Source organism: Chrysemys picta, chromosome 2 (assembly GCF_011386835.1).
Source record: "Chrysemys picta bellii isolate R12L10 chromosome 2, ASM1138683v2, whole genome shotgun sequence".
Lineage (NCBI taxonomy): Eukaryota > Metazoa > Chordata > Testudines > Emydidae > Chrysemys > Chrysemys picta.
This window is the reverse complement of record NC_088792.1, coordinates 94,266,011-94,283,787: the sequence shown is the minus strand read 5'-3', so window position 1 is coordinate 94,283,787 and position 17,777 is coordinate 94,266,011. Positions and strand designations below refer to the sequence as shown.

At 41.9% G+C, this 17,777-nt stretch overlaps 1 protein-coding gene and 1 pseudogene across 3 annotated transcripts in view; both read left to right on the top strand.

Annotated features, from left to right (window-relative positions):
- The window catches only part of ELMO1 (engulfment and cell motility 1), a 471,086-nt gene that overhangs the window by 120,298 nt on the left and 333,011 nt on the right, over nt 1–17,777 (top strand). For all 3 annotated transcript variants that reach the window (XM_005287366.4, XM_065587209.1, XM_042860355.2), the window contains one exon: nt 11,735–11,785. In XM_005287366.4, the coding sequence (XP_005287423.1) occupies nt 11,735–11,785 (51 nt within the window). The remainder of the gene's footprint in view (nt 1–11,734; nt 11,786–17,777) is intronic.
- On the top strand, nt 3,778–5,041 carry LOC122174697 (leukocyte receptor cluster member 8-like; annotated as a pseudogene).

Here is a 17,777-nt window from a genome sequence, read left to right as displayed (position 1 = left end):
CAGGTATAAACTAAACCAAAACAAGTCATTCTTCAAATGGCTTTTTTTATGATTGTCTACCCACAAGTTTGCACCAGTGTAACTCAATTGGTGCAAACTTGTAGACAATCATAAAAGTGGAGGAAAAAGTGGTTAATCTGCAGTCATTAATGTGCTGCATGCCCTTCTGGCTAGTGACTACAACTCAACACATATTGATGAAGCTGATGTAACTTTCATATTGTCTTTAAATGCAGGGAACTTTCATTCATTCATGTTGAGTACAGTCAATTCTTATTCAGTCATATTTTCATTGCTTTTAAACTTTTATTTCTGAAACTTGTGAAGATGCCCCACTTTTCTTTTTTTTTTTCCTTTCATGCCTCCTACAGTTCATTTTCATTTGAAAATGGAGTAGGCATTGCTTCTCACCATTTATTTTGAGAACGTTTTACTTCTGTATTGTTTTGCAAATGGTGCAGTCCTCACCTGGCTTTTCATCCTCCCCCATCCAGCCCCTTGCTCCATTTACAGATGGAATGTTCTTATTGTTTGTGAATGGGAGTATAGTTAAGTAACCAGTATTCGGTCTGTCTGAAAGGTGTCTTTGCTCCTGACCTATTTTTCTCTGAATAGAACCTGTAATTGTATATTCTGGTGAAATTCACCATACCATTGTAAGCGCTGTGTGTGGGAGGTTATGTAAAAGATAGAACAAGAAACGAACCTTTTGTAGTTTTTAGTCTTTCATTTCAGCATTAATCTCTTTCCTCTGGGTTGTAAGCAAACATGCTGAATAGCAGGGGTTTCTGATTTAGTGCTTAGCCTGGCACTTCCTTAGCATCTGTAGATAATATGAAAGTGTGAGACAGCATGGAAGTTAGAGATGGAAGTAACTTGATAGGTTATCTAGTTCTTTCCCCTGCCATTTCAGCATTATTCCCTGTAATATACTCCCTGGTGTATACTGTCTAGTGCTTTGTCCAGTCTACGGCTCAAGCAGTGGGGTTTCCACTACTTCCTTTGCCAGACTATTCTGCAGTTTGAGAGATCACTTCTTAGAATTTTTTTGTTCACCCTAAATTTTCCTTAAAAAAAAATCATAATTTCCATCATGCCTATTTATAATGCTTTCTTGTACCACCTTAAAAAACAACCCATTCTCCTTGGTGTTTGCATCTTTTAAAATATTTGATACAGTTTTGTTCTCTACTTAGTTGTTTATTATCATCATCTATATGGTGCTAATGTTATGCATGATGCCTTAGACGCTGAATATGTATGTGCCAGGATCCCCGGGGGACAATCTGGAACTGTGGGACAACTGTGCCCACTTAACTCTCCAGCCCGGGTTGTCTCTCTCAGTGCTATGCCAGTGATAAGTAGCAAACTTCTCCAGGTGCTGTGATCAGTCAGCCATCAGTATGTGGAGACCTACACCCAGCTAGATTGCATGAATGCTCTCTAAACCCACATGAATTATACAGAGAGAAGAACAGGAGTACTTGTGGCACCTTAGAGACTAACAAATTTATTAGAGCATAAGCTTTCGTGGACTACAGCCCACTTCTTCAGATGCATATAGAATGGAACATATATTGAGGAGATATATATATACACACATACAGAGAGCATAAACAGGTGGGAGTTGTCTTACCAACTCTGAGAGGCCAATTAATTAAGAGAAAAAAAACTTTTGAAGTGATAATCAAGCTAGTCCAGTACAGACAGTTTGATAAGAAGTGTGAGAATACTTACAAGGGGAGATAGATTCAATGTTTGTAATGGCTCAGCCATTCCCAGTCCTTATTCAAACCGGAGTTGATTGTATCTAGTTTGCATATCAATTCTAGCTCAGCAGTCTCTCGTTGGAGTCTGTTTTTGAAGTTTTTCTGTTGTAATATAGCCACCCGCAGGTCTGTCACTGAATGACCAGACAGGTTAAAGTGTTCTCCCACTGGTTTTTGAGTATTTTGATTCCTGATGTCAGATTTGTGTCCATTAATTCTTTTGCGTAGAGACTGTCCGGTTTGGCCAATGTACATGGCAGAGGGGCATTGCTGGCACATGATGGCATATATCACATTGGTAGATGTGCAGGTGAACGAGCCCCTGATGGTATGGCTGATGTGATCATCATCAGAGATCTACAACCTATCCTGAAAGATGATCCTTTACTCTCACAGATCTTGGGAGACAGACCTGTCCTCGCTTACAGACAACCCCCCAACCTAAAGCAAATACTCACCAGCAACCACACATCACTGAACAAAACCACTAACCCAGGAACCTATCCTTGTAACAAACCCCGATGCCAACTCTGTCCACATATCTATTCAAGTGACATCATCATAGGACCTAATCACATCAGCCATACCATCAGGGGCTCGTTCACCTGCACATCTACCAATGTGATATATGCCATCATGTGCCAGCAATGCCCCTCTGCCATGTACATTGGCCAAACCGGACAGTCTCTACGCAAAAGAATTAATGGACACAAATCTGACATCAGGAATCAAAATACTCAAAAACCAGTGGGAGAACACTTTAACCTGTCTGGTCATTCAGTGACAGACCTGCGGGTGGCTATATTACAACAGAAAAACTTCAAAAACAGACTCCAACGAGAGACTGCTGAGCTAGAATTGATATGCAAACTAGATACAATCAACTCCGGTTTGAATAAGGACTGGGAATGGCTGAGCCATTACAAACATTGAATCTATCTCCCCTTGTAAGTATTCTCACACTTCTTATCAAACTGTCTGTACTGGGCTAGCTTGATTATCACTTCAAAAGTTTTTTTTCTCTTAATTAATTGGCCTCTCAGAGTTGGTAAGACAACTCCCACCTGTTTATGCTCTCTGTATGTGTGTATATATATATCTCCTCAATATATGTTCCATTCTATATGCATCCGAAGAAGTGGGCTGTAGTCCACGAAAGCTTATGCTCTAATAAATTTGTTAGTCTCTAAGGTGCCACAAGTACTCCTGTTCTTCTTTTTGCGGATACAGACTAACACGGCTGCTACTCTGAAACCTGTCATTATACAGAGAGAGGCACCAGCCTTGCACCTCATGAATATACCGTCCTACACTGCTCAAAATGGCCTTGGACATTGCAAGCTCATTAATTAGTTTGCCACACCAACAAAGGGTAGTCGTCATGCAACAGCCCTTGTTAACCTGAGCTGAGATTCTCTAAGTATTTCAACCAAAACCATATGGTTTTAGGTAAAATATAAAATAGACTTAAAATCTATCTTTCTGTAGTTAATAAGTGATCATAAATAGCAGGCATAGAGATCAAAGTTGGTTGTATAAGACATAAAAATAAATTTGTCTAAATTCTTCTACAGACTAAGCAAGATTTGAATCAAGCAGTTTCTCACCCCACTGGATGTTTCAGGTAGTTTACAGTTCTTACACAGGCGGAATTTCCTTCTCAGCCTGGGATTAATCTCCCCCAGTTCAAAGTCTTTGTCTTCCAAATGATCTTCCAGGTGTTGAGATGGAGGAGGAGAGAGGTCAAGTGGTGATGTCATCGACCCTCATTTATACTTTCTTTCCAGGTGCTAAAGAGATCCTTGCTGTGACATGGAGGTTAGGTAGCCCCCATTGTGTAAGTGCTTCTCTGAAAGAGTCTCTGGGAGAGTGGATTCTTCTTGATGGGCCATCAATGCCTGTCTGACCAGTTACATTACACACATTGAATCTATTTCCCCATGTTAAGTATTCTCACACCTCCTGTAAAACTGTCTGTAATGGGCTATCTTGATTATCACTACAAGAGTTAAGTATCAGAGGGGTAGCCGTGTTAGTCTGAATCCGTAAAAAGCAACAGAGGGTCCTGTGGCACCTTTAAGACTAACAGAAGTATTGGTAGCATAAGCTTTCATGGGTAAGAACCTCACTTCTTCAGATGCAAGTGTCTTTGCTTCACGCTCCCCAGAGCCCCATGCCGGCTGGCCTGTCGCAGCAGCAGCAGAGGGGCAACAGTGGGGGCGGTGCGGTGGGCTCCCAGTCCCAGCGCAGTGGGGGTGGCGGGGCCAGCCGGGCCCGAGGGAACAGCTTCCCCACCAAATTCGGGAACCGCAACGTCTTCATGAAGGAGAACAGCTCGTCCTCCAACGCCGGCTCCCGCTCCTGCTTGTCCTCTTGCTCGCCCAGCCACCATTTCCGGCGCATTGATTCCCATTCGGACTCCAACAGCTCCTCCTCTGGCACCGACTGCCGCCTGGCGAGCCGCAGGAGTGCGTCGAAAAACCGCGGCCGAGGGGGGCACATGGACCGCATGGACCGGGGCCGCATGAGGATGCAGAGGGGTAAAAGGCATGACCAGGGCCCCTCCAAGCACAACCGCCGGCGGAACGCCATGGATTACGAGGACCCCGAGAAGGAGTTCAAGAAGCAGCGGTGGGTGGCCCGCTTCCAGCACGGCCACTCCAAGAAGCTGCACCTGGAGCCCCTCATCCTGTCCATCAACAGCCTGGACCCTGCCGGCTCGGAGAGCCTGGAAAACCCACTCCCGGATAGCGCTGGAGAAGGGAAATCATGAGGAATTCAACCAGTGCCAGACCCAGCTCAAGTCTCTTTATGCGGAGAACCTGCCGGGCAACGTGGGGGAGTTCACCGCCTACCGCATCCTCTATTACATCTTCACCAAGAACTCCGGTGACATCACCACGGAACTGGCCTACCTGACCAAGGAGCTGAAGGTGGACCCCTGCGTGGCCCACGCGCTGGCCCTGCGCGCCACCTGGGCCCTGTCCAACTACCACCGCTTCTTCAGGCTCTACCGTCAGGCACCCTGCATGTCCGGCTACCTCATCGACAAGTTCGCCAAGCGGGAGAGGAAGGCGGCGCTCAAAGCCATGATCAAAACTTTCCGCCCGGTGCTCCCCATCTCCTACGTTCAGTCCGAGCTGGCCTTTGAGGCTGCGGAGGAGTGCCAGCTCTTCCTAGCCGCTCTGTCACTGGTGTACACGGGCACCGACGCAACCAAGATTGACTGCAGGCAGACCTTAGCAGTCCTGGCCAACTTCTAACCTCCCCCTCCCCCCCCTCCAAAGCCCCCCCCTCTAATCGCAACCAAAGGGTAATGGCGGCTTGGTGTGTGCCACAGGCCAGCCATCGGGGCATGCCCCCTGCCCCCATGCATCTCCGCAGACGGACGAGGGTAAGCCGGCCGGCAGCTGGACAGCTCCTCCATGGCGTGCCGGGCAGGGGCCCATGCAATGTTAACGCTTTTCTTTAGTCTACAAGAGTTATTTCTACAAATAACTACAAGAGTTATTTCTCTTAATTAATTAGCCTCTTAGAGTTGGTAAGACAACTTCCACCTTTTCATATTCTCTGTATGTGTATATATAGCTCCTTACTATATGTTCCATTCTATGCATCCAATGAAGTGGGCTGTAGCCCATGAAAGCTTATGCTCAAATACATTTGTTAGTCTCTAAGGTGCCACAAGTACTCCTGTTCTTTTTGCGGATACAGACTAACACGGCTGCTACTCTGAAACCTGTCTGACCAGTGTTAGTCGCTCATTTGTTGCCGCTGAAAGGCTAGCACAGTTGCCAACTTTCATGTGGTAAATAAGCACCCCGACTTTCACAATAAGCCAAAAATCAAGCTAATCCCATTTCAAAACAAGGCCAAAATAAACTAATCCCTAAGAATCCAACACTCTATGTGACTAGATCCCCCCCCGGTGTGCAGTCTGGGACTGTGGTGGGCCTGCTGTGCACCCCTGACTCTCTCCCCCCTTGTCCCTGCTTGCCAGGAGCCAATCAAAAAATGAACCCACAAGCTACAAGCCAAACAAGCAGCAAGCCAAAAACTAGCCAACAAGCAACTCACAAGCCAAAACCAAGCCCAATTTCTGCATTTTTTTCCACAGGGTTGGCATGTCTGAAGGCTAGTTTTGGATGTCTCCCAACCCCACAACATATTTCAGTAACACACACATAGCAAAACTTCATAACTTCAGATACAAAGGTAGCACACACAATTCAACAAGATAGTAATGTTTTACAGATCATGACTTCTCAAATACCTCAGAAGGCGTACTTTGTACCGACCATATCATAATCATATCACAGTGGTGATATGGGGGTTCCAGGATTCTATTTGAGGTATAGAGTCAACTTCTTTAGTTTTTAATTCTTCCTCATAAGTCATTCTCTGCAGCTGCTTGATCATTTTTGCCTCTCTGAATTTGTGTACATTTTTCTGTTACTTTCTGGGCCAATACTGAATGCAGGTGTAGTCTGGCCAGAGTCATTAGAGACTGCCTCAGTTCAAGGGATCAGCAGGGATTTCAATAACATTGTCCAAAGCATTAAATGTAATACTCTAAATTTAAATGTCTGTAAATTCAGTCTGCTAGAATGATTTTTTCCCCCTAGACACCATAGTCTCGTAGCGTTTTAGGAGAGTCTTATCTAGGCTGATGTAGAACTAAGTTATTGGCAAATACTGTTGAGCATTCTCACAAATGGAACATTGTATTGTGTGTGTAATACCACAATGACTTATCTTGGGAGAATAAGTGGACACTGAACATGACCTGAACTCTATGGAGCTTACCTGAATCAAATCTCTGAATTAACAAGACTGTAGAGGAGGCACTGTTTTTAAATGATAAAAATACTTTTCCAATAATAGAATAGACTATTACCTCTATATCTACTACAGAATTTCTAAATATAACAGTTTTGCTGTACATAGCACACTCACCCTCATATTAGAGATCTGTCAGAAATAACTGCTTTTGGTATCTTTAAAAAATACATGTTTAAAAATGTACTTCTATTACTATTAATATTGTCACCCCTCTGCTGAGCGAGCAATATCAAATGTCAGGGCCTTCCTATTCCTTACCTATCAGTGATGGTAAGTTTGGATATTTTCTTACTCTGTGTATACACCAGCCTTTAAACAGAGGTGGTTAAACAGGGCACAGACAATCCCCTCTTTCAGGAATCCAGTATTGCCAACCCCAAATGTTCAAAAATCACAAGTCAGTCTCACCAAAAATCATGAGATTATGTAAAAACAATAGATTTGGAGTTCTTTTTATTTGCCTTCTGCGTTTTGAACCTTTAGGGTGCACTGGAGCCACATTTTGAAGCTTTCTCCACAGCCATGAGTGCTAGAAACTTTTTCTTTAAGAATGAAGGGTGAAATCATCACATATCCACTTGATTCCAGGAGCTGGGGCTTTAAGGAAAACCATAATTATCATGACTCATGACAAAATCATGAATCAGCAACTCTGGAATCTCAGCCAAACTATTAATGCCTGGTTTCCAGGGAGCAACAAAAATTTCTCTCTAGTTAGACAGATTAATACAGAGAGCAAATTCTATTGTTTGCCACAGCTCTTTCCCCCACTTCCAAAGAAACTTAATTACAAAATTAACATAACCATGCAAGCATTGCTTCAAAGACTGAACAGTGGTCAGATGCCAAGAAAAAGAACCTTGAGACTATGTATAGATTCACCACCTGATGACTCCTGCCAAACAATACCATAGGTTATTAAAAATGAATTAAACAATTTAAATCTAACATTTTTGAATGTATATATTTGTTTACTACTTGCAATGTGCTCAGCTTGGACAAAGAAAATGTTACAGAGATGGGAACTAAAATATATCTCATAATCCTAAAAATGAAAACTCTTTTGTGGCATTTAAGGAGAGAAGAAGTTTAGTAAGTTTTTTTTTTAAACTTCAAAAATGAAGAAACAATTATTTTGAATGTAAATGTGTGATTAAAATATTTTTGGATTGCTTAACTATTGTTTAAGAAAGAGCCATCTTAGACAGACCCATGTCTAATTTGTGTGAATCTAAAAATAAATGAAATGTTGAGCACAAGAACCAAAGCTCCCGGACCTTCCCAAAATACGTTTTTTGGTTTTGTTTTTTAAAAATGAACCACCACCCCCAGCACATTCCCTTCCAACCAATTACAGCAAGTCACATTGTGATGCATTTCAGTGGATATAATAATTATAAAAGTGAGAGGACAGCTACATGACACATTTAACTTTTGACTTTCTTGGTAGGTTTTCTTAAGTGCTCTTCCCACAAAGCTCTGCTTAGCTGGCTTGGCTGTTTTGATGGCATCTTGGAATTGAAATGAATATACCTTCGTCCCTATCCATGGTTAGGAGACTCTTTTAATGTTCCTGGGCCCACTTTTTAAACACTATTACTTCATCAAAAGTCTGATGTGTCCATGGTGCCTGTGTTTTGGGCACAGTAAGAAGCGGAAAGATAAAGCTGAGACACAGGTGCCCTTAAAATCTTTTTCGGTGGGGAGAGGAGGAGGTGAACTGAGGAGGAGACAAAAGGTGTGGGGGCAGTAAAGGGAGACAGAACTGGGGAGAAGGCCTATAGAAAGTCGGGAACAGAATAAATAACCTGATACTGCAAGGTACCGAGCACCCACAACTCATGGACTTCAGCTGAAGGTGGAGTGCTCAGCACCTTTGGGAGGAGGGGAATGGAGAGGGAAGGGAATCCCACAAGTAATGCAAGAGAAGGAAAGGAAGGGCAAGAGAGCAAAGGTTTTTTTTGTTTTTGTTTTTTTGTGTGTGGGGGGGGTTTTTTTTGTTTTTTTTTTTTACAGTGCCTCACACAATGAGGTCCAGACCCATGACTGGAGCTCCTAGGTAATACCACAATACAAATAATTAATTAACCACAAATTCTCCTTTTCAAGTTTTGTTTTTATGGCGATGGACGAGAAAATCCAGTCAAAACTGTAGCAAGTTCTCTGGAATTTGTCCAGAGGTACCTTCTTTGGTTATTTATGCAGTGGCTCCTACTGGCTCTGCAATTGACCCCCAAGACCTAGTGGGAGGTGGGCAGGGAGGGAGCTAATTTACTACATTTGTGGCACTGACATCACTGTCGCCTAGTGTCCGGGTGACTGTTTTAAAGAATCTGACTGGCTGCTGTAGAATATTGAAGTGCTTTTTCTTCTGAAGTAGGCTCCTCACAGCCCAGGAATAAGCTATTGTTCTAACAATTATGTTGTTTATGAATTTGCTGTGTCTGTGTGAAACAGAGATTGGTGGGAGGGCTCTCCAAATACCTTGGAAAACAAATTGACTTTTTACATCCTAGATGATAATGGCCTATCCTACCCTAAATAACATTGACCCTTGTATTCCGAACATGAATGCCAGAATCCAAGATGTTCTGTTTAAATGACATTCTGTTTTCCTGAATAAGAACCCCAGATACAGTCTCTCTACCACTGAGCAGATTAGCTGTGTATAAACGTTGTTGTTGAAATTAACTGGCATACTGAATACTGCACCATGCAGTTAATGTAGAAAATCCTCTTGGTCTAATTGTGTGCTTACAGATTGTTTCCTTGCAGACTTTTCAAGTCGTTATTTAGAATGGATAAACAAAATTGGATTTTTGATTGGGGAGAAGCTAACCCCTTTTAAGTGTCGCCAGCCTACTGTGTTAGAAAACTGATGCTTTGGATGCATTCAAATAAAAGGGCATCATTTTTTTCCCCTTAAACCTTTGTCTACAGAAGGATTTTCTAGACTGCTAATTCTCAATGAGAACAGCTCACAGTGATAGCACTGATGGAAGCTGTAGTATAGGAAAGTGTTATTGTACTCTACTCTGAGCAAGGTGTGATGGCTTGTCTGAGCCTTGTCTACATTACCACTTCCACCGCCTATTGAGAATTGGGGGTCTGAAAATCTTAGTATAGACCCAGCCAGATAAATGAACATGGCAGGAAGGTCAAACCAAAATCTCTCCTGTCACTTCTTACTCATTGTGGTTCATTTTTTTCTGTACAACTCTATATAATGTGGGCTGACATTTATTTAGGCAAATATTTACCTAATCTGTCTATTTAACCTATGTGGCCCCCAACACCATAATATCTGAGTAGCTTTCAAGTACCTAGTCTGGAACTAGAAATAACATGAATAATCTGCCCCCCTCTCCTCCCAAACATAACCTTCCCCTTCCAAGTCTGCAGAAGAAATAGGGATGTTTATTTACGTGTGTGTGTGTGTGTGAGAGAGAGAGAGAGAGAAAATATTACTGTGGGGAAAGCAAAATTGAAGAAATTAGTTCTGCATTTATGTTGTGGATGGACACGTCATCTCTCTGATGTAGCTAGAGCCAATCGCATGAATGGCTCTGAATACCAGGAGAGAGACCATGTCCTGTACCTTATTTAGTGACCAGTTTACTCACCTTGGCTTCAAGCAGGATATATCTTATTTATATTATTTTGTTGTTTAGCTGCATAGGGGTGGGGAGAGTTGGGGAATTTTTTTTTTTTTAAGGTAAAAAAGGTCCACCCTCCCCAACCAGCAACCTTTGGAACACTTTATACTGTAGTCATTTGAAATGTTCTTCTCTTTTCTACATTTTGTTGCTCTATATTCTCATAAAAGAAATAGATAAAATGATAATATTATTCTTTTCAATCAAACTGTTGCATTTTGAAGTTATAGTAACTCAGGATCACTGTTTTACCCCTTACCTCAGATTGATTAATCATGCGTTGCTGGATTTTAAAAAATTAATATAACATTTTAAAAAGTTAAAACAGTGTCTCAAAGTAAGAGATTAACAGATTCTGAAGTCAGAAGTGACCATTGTGATAATTTAGGCCATAGAATTTACCAAAAAAAAAAAAAAAATTCCGTTTTGAACTAGAGCATATCTTTTAGAAAAACATAAATGTGTTAACAGAATTTGGGTTTACACTGGAGGTATCCCAAAGCTTGTTACAAAATACCATGGTAAATATTGGTAGTAATGAGACTTTGGGACTCATCAAAAGGCCACTGAAGTTCATTGGGAGTTCTGACATCAATTTAGCTTTGGGTCAGGTGCTACATAGGCAAATGTGCTGTTATATGTTTGGTAGTACTTGATAGGCAGCCTTGGGCTTTAGAATCTCTTTTTTAAGAGGATTGTTGGACAGGAGATTGGCTTAACCCATACTCTTGCAAAAACTGTTACGAGATTCTTAGCTTCTTGCAGGCATCTTAGTTTAATTTAACATTTTATATGAGCTTACCCAAAAGAAAATATCTTATCCCTTCTCTTTCTGCCAACTATGTGAGAAATGACTTGTGGTATATTTGAATTTGCAAACATTAGTGATGTAGTTTGACTTATTAACCCTTCAGCATCTTTGTTGGAGGGTGGGTGCAAAATAGTGGTGGCAGAGCTCAGTGGCTGGTTCCAGTGGCTTGTCAGCATGTTCTTGTTCTAGAAAATGAAGAGCCAGTGGGATAACATTTAAATGCTGCAGATGTTTAATGATAGGTTTCAGCAATCTTACAAACTCCTCAGCTATGCAGCACAAGATTAGAGCCAGACATTACTGGCAGTTATTTATGTCTATTATAGTATATTTCAAAGAAATATTTACAAATTGCCAATGGTAGCTAAATTCTGCAATATATGAAGTCATTCTTAAAATGGTTCAAATCTGTTAAAAATTCATATGAACAATAAATATATCTATTTGTATTTCTTGCTTGAACAATGGGTAGCTTGCATAAAAAGGGGGGAAATTGTGTATCTTACCATACTATGCAGTGGGGAGGCATTCACCCCCTTACACAGACAAAGCATTGTTGCTGGTTTAATGTTGTATTTTATCCTGTGCATGTTGCACCTTTTGTGCGAGCTGATTGTAATTAGAGGGAGTAAAACCTTTTGGATTTTCTCTTTCAGAATCGCAATGAAATTAAAAATGGAGCGATCCTTCGATTAACAACCTCTCCAGTAAGTTACCATTCTGTTCGCTCTCCTTAAACTTTTTCAGTCTCCCATAATGATGGTTTGGTTGAGGTGATTACTATGAATTTTTTTCTTGTAGTGAATTTGGAAGCTCGTGGAAGGGACTGAGAATTAGTGGTTCTCTATTTTTTGGGGTCTGTGACTTTCACAATGGTGTAAAATGTTGCCCATGATCTACTGTATCCAACTACAAAGGATTGTGGGATTTGTAGGGTTTTCACTCATTTGGAGGAGGGCTGGTATTGCTGGGTGTGGGGCTTGTGGATTAGGGTTGGTGCTGCTGGGTACTTCTGTCTAATCTCTCTTCTCCCTCCCCTCCTCCCATCCCCCCATTTGCACAGCACTCATCTCCAAGGTGGCACAGCTTCCAGTCTGTTAAGGTGGCACCAATGCCTCCATCAGAGAAACTTGTGTCTGCTCCAGAGTTCAGAGCTGGGAGGGAGGATGGAGGACAGGATGGGGAGAACTCTACTATGTTTGGGTTAAAGGCATGTGATAGGGTCGGGATGACAGAAGGGGAGAGAGAGGAGGACTGAGTGAACTGCTCCTTCTTATCTCCTCTCCTGGTTTCTAGTGACCGTGAGATTTTGCATTTTTTATCCCACTCCCTCTCAGCTGGTGGGTGGGACCCACCAGATCCCCATCATGACCCATTTCTGGGCTCTCAGCTATACTGCCACATATTGAAAGCCTCTGTTTATCTGTAGCATGGGTATCAGCAATAGAACTGTCTCCATCCTGCATCACCAATGCACTGTCTTGCTAAAACAGCTTACCTGAGTTTGTCTGGTCATGGTAGCCACGGCAGATTCAATGCAGTATTCTGGAAATTTCAGTCCCCAGGCAATGCAATTCCTTTAAACAACCGCAACTATGTTCTGACGGGATCAAATCTAGGGATGAAAAAGGTCCTGTCCATTCAATCCTTGGCTTCTGATGTGGCTGCCAAAAGGGGTGCCAGTTACAGAGGAAGCTTTGTGATGTGAACCCCTGTCTATTAGGACCTGGTCCGAGACCATTAATTTATTTCACATAGGCCACTGAACCGCTTAGTAACTTTCAGGTAAGGGAAATCTAGTCTGGATTATAAACTGTAGTAAAGAAATGAAAAGCTCTGTATCTTATTGATAATTCACCGAGTCATGCAGACCTCTCTGTTCACACCCACCCCACCCAACTTGATGTTTGCAGTTACCAGACACTGGGCATGCAAATAGCAAAATTGCAGATATGTTGGGGTAGAAATAGGGAATTGAAGGACCCAGTAAGGACACAGATAGACATCTGGAATTTTGGGGCAAGCGAATGGAACTTTATTTGTTCCATGAGAGCATAACCTCTCACAAGGTGACCTGTCCAGCAGCAGTTAAAAGGGAGAAGGCAATAGGTACTCTCTCTGTCACATGCCTTCTATTTTTCATGCTCAGTTCCAGAGTATCACATTCCCAAAGCTTAACAATAGTTTAAGAGCAAGGCCCTCTCAGAAGAGCCTGGATTACTTCCAAGGTGTATCATGGCCTGCAACCCAGGACAACCTAATACCTAGGAAGCTACCTGGTCTCATAGATGGCTCAGGCTTCCCTGTGAATCTAACCCCCTTTCCTGGGATGCCTCAGGAAGAGGCGAGGTGGGGACTTCCTCAACACCTCCCAATCTCTGTGGTTTTTGGGGAAACAAGTACCAATCCACATCGATCTCACTGAAAAGGGGGACTTGACATCCCTGTTGCCTAAAATTGTAATCCCATAAAACCAAGCAAAATCTGTGTTGATGTGTCAGCAAAGAGTACCACACAAACTGCCTGCATAATTCCTCAAAAAGTACCCATGCCATCAATTCTATGTTGGAGCCACGGTACCTTCTAGTTTTCAGCATTCACTTTTTTTTTAACCCAATTCCAGTGTGTTATACTCAAATGTTTACATTTTTTTAAAACCGTGGCTGTGGTTTGGGGGACCTTTTTAAAGGATTGGGGTGTTGCTAATGAATGGCATTTTTGTAGTCTTCAAAATTTACAGATTAATGGTGCTTTCCATGTACGTGTGCTAGAAGAAAATCTTTGTTCTCTAGGTACTACAATAATAAGTACCTAAGGTAGATAGAGCAGAGGTTTCCAGTCTCAGTGGGTCCTGAGCCCATGTTGTTTGCCCCGGGAAACTGGCTAGCCACATATCTGTCCTTCCTCCTTGTTTCCAGCTGAGAACAACAGAACATGTGGATGAGACATTGTGAAAAGCAAATTGTAAGCTGTGTAATTCTGCAGAGTGGACAAAACCCTTATGCTACATACAGCTAAAAATACACTAATGCTTTCATAAACTTGCTTTACCGTTACGGAATTATTAGCTGTCACCAGAATGGCATGGAAAGGGAAGTCAGCCATTTAATAGTGGATAGGCAGGGTGAGATGCAAGTCCACAAGACTGAATTCATGGTCATTCCATGAAAACGTTTAAGAAGCCCCTATTTAAGAGAACATTCATTAAATATGTTTGACCTTGGGGCACTGTGAACTGGCCAAGAAGCTGTTACTCAGCTAAATGGAAGTGTTTCTCCACTTGGGCTCATCAACACAATTTGTCTCCGGACTCCGCTGGAATCCCTGATATCTTAGAGTATCTACTTATCCATAAGTCTTTGGATCTTGCATTCAGTTCCCTGCAGGTTCATTTAGCAGCAATCAGAACTTTCCATCCTCCAGATGATAACTGTACGATCTTGACACATCCTGTCACAACTATATTTTTGAAGGGCATTCTCAGAACCTTTCCACCAGTGGTGAAGTTTGTATCTCAGTGGGATCTCAATTTTGTTCTATCATCTTTCACTAAGACTCCCTCTGAGTCACTGACTACATGCTCTATGACACGTCTGTCCGTGAAGGTGGCCTTTCTGATAGCTATAACATCGGCAAGAAGAGTCAGTGAACTGGGAGTACTTAAGGTTGGCCCACCTTCTATAAAGAAAAGGTCTCACTACACCTCCATGCCAGATTCATATCCAAGGTAGTGTTTGTATATCATGAGAGTCAGGTCATCCAATTACTTGTATTTTTTTCCTAAACCACATGCCTTGGAAGAAGAAAGAAAGACTGCATTCTTTGGACTTCCAGAGGGCTTTGGCCTTTTATCTGCAAAGAACAAAGGAGGTTAGAAGACACCTAAACTATTTGTTTCCATAGCAGAATGATCAAGAGGTCAATATATATCCGCGCAGAGATTTTCTAAATGGATCTTGGGTTGCATCACCTTTTGTTACCAACTAGTTGGCATCCTCCCAACCATCCCTAAAGGGATAAAGGCTCATTCCACCAGGGCGGGAAGCTACTTCAGCTGCATCTCTGAGAGACATACTCAGACTAGAATATGTAGGGCAGCCATGTGGAGCTCTTTGCATACCTTCATGAGACATTATATCACGGTACAGTCTCAACTGTGGATATGGCTGTGGGGACAGCAGTGCTACCTTCAGCTATCACTTCTGTTTCACTGAACCCACCCCCAGTTTGACTACTCCTTGTTAATTTCTTACATCCGGAATACACATCACAACTTATCTGTAACTGGAAGTTCTTTGAGATGTGTGGTCCCTATCTGTCTTCCACTACCCACCCTCTGTCCCCTCTGCTGTGGATTGGGTACACTGCAGTAAGAATGGGAAACTGGAGAGATGTTGGCCAGCACCACCCTTCATGCCCTCAGTTGGAAGCATGAAGAAAGTTATAACATGTGTGTTGACTAATGGACATTGCTTGAAAGAAATTCTGGACTCAGGCACATGGTGTTCATGCGTATCCATGTGTGGAATACAGATACGGATCACACATCTTGAAGTTACAGGTAAGTAACCTCCATTTCCATGGGCAAATGCCCACCCTTACACAATGCTTTCACTTCCAGGTGTGAGTTTCTGATTTTTATCCCCTACAGCCAGAAACACTTGAAAATGGGATAGTGAGGGTTTTTTTTTTTCTAAATTAAATCTGAAACCATAAGTATAAGTACAGTGTTTTTTCTTTTAATTATCACAGATTTAGACTACTTGTTCTTTTTTAGACTTTGGCTTCTTTTCTCTAAATCATTATAGGATCACTTTGGCAATGCAGTAATTCCTGGCACATTGCTAAATCCCTTATAAACCGTCTCCTTTAGAGATTTATGACTTGCCTATTTGCAATTTCACTGAGTTGGAACTTTGTGAATGTGAATTGTCAGACCTGTTGGGAATTTGACCTGTCTCTTTGTTTCTTCAGATCTGTTTGCAAAGTTCATGTCTCATGTGATTCTCTGAGGACTGTTTTTTCCCTAAACAATGCTTCCCCTTGCCGCCTCTTTAAAACACTCACACACTCTGTCTCCTAGGTTACTTGAGCATAGATTGAATTTCTGTCCTATTATCTTGGCTCTCATCTTTCTATCTTTCCTATTTATCTTGACTCTCCTATTATCTTCCTCACTATCTCGGTATGCACTATATAGTATTTTTGTCATTTTACATGACACATTTTCCCCCTGTGCCCAGTTACGTTTCTATGGAATTAACTTATGTATCTTATCCAGCATTTATCTTTTTATATGGATTTATATGAGAGTGAAACGTCAGTTTGTCTAGAATTGCCCATTCTGGGATTTTTTTTGTTCTAGTGATGGGTGTGTAGATGGATAACTTAGTTATAATCATTGTATAGTGTGAAAATATTCCTAAAGCACAGTTGTCTGTCCTCCCATGCAGTAAGCAGAATGGCATCTGCTACTGTTTGTGAACATTCATGCGTATATTTTATACACCAGATCCTGCAAACCCTTATTCTAGTGACTGTTCTTTACTAGAGGTAGGTAAAATATTAGCAGCACACAAATTAAGTGACTAGTCCATGTATCAGTTAATTAATTATTCACAAACAGCATTGAATATCTGTGTATTATCTTGTTCAAAATGATTCAACTAATGGCTTATACAAACATATGGTTTGCTTGTGAACTGTACCATAATTATTGATCCGTGTACTAGCTTTTAATAATATGCTATTTGTGATGTGGGATTAGCCACCTTTGTCACATGAGGTTGTTTTTTTGGCTACCTGACTGGATGACTCCTGAACCCGCAAATAGCTTTTAGGATGCCTGCATTAATATTTCCAGCATGAATACTCATGCAAATACATGTTTGCACAAGTATCATTGTGAAAATACATGTGCCCACAAGTATTTACAATAATTGTCCTTTTCTGTGAACATTTCTACAAAGACAAACACATTTTTTTCATGAATGTCTTCGAAAATCATGTTGTGATGTTTTGGGGTTCACCCAGGCCATCACCTGCCCTGTAACTTTGGGTGCCTTAATGCTGTGCAACTATGGCTCAGAGCTCTGACATGGGTAGCCAGCCTACAGACATAAAGGTCTCCCCATGGCTTCCACCCACCTAGTTACTCCATAGCTCTTCTGGTCCTGAGTCCTCCCAAATCTTTCCCTTAAATTCTTAACTACCAGACACTCGGACTTTTCCCTTCTGGTTCATCACCCTAAAGGACTGAAGCTTGCCCCCAGCTGTACACTCCACAAAGACTGCACAACAGAGACCTGCTTGGAGTAAAACTAAAGAAAAAGTCAAAAAGCAAACACAAGTTACACAGACTGTAACCATAAAGACGCAATCTCAGTCTTCACACTTCTATATAAGCTAAATTCCCTTCTCTAATACAACTTACCCATTGCCTCTTAATAGTTTTCCAGTGTGCCCTCTGTCGTAGTGGTATCTAGTGTTTCATGGATAATACCCTGCTTAGCTGCTGGCCCTCTGTTTCTGGGTAGCCTTCTCACATAATAAACCCCTTCTCTTTCAACAGGGTTTGCCTTTTTTTTTTTCTTTCTCTGGGACTATGGATACAGAGGGGGGAAACTGCCTCTTTCCTTAGTTTTCCAAGGGCATGGCTACACTTGCAGATGTAGAGTGCCATGAGTTAAACCCACCTTC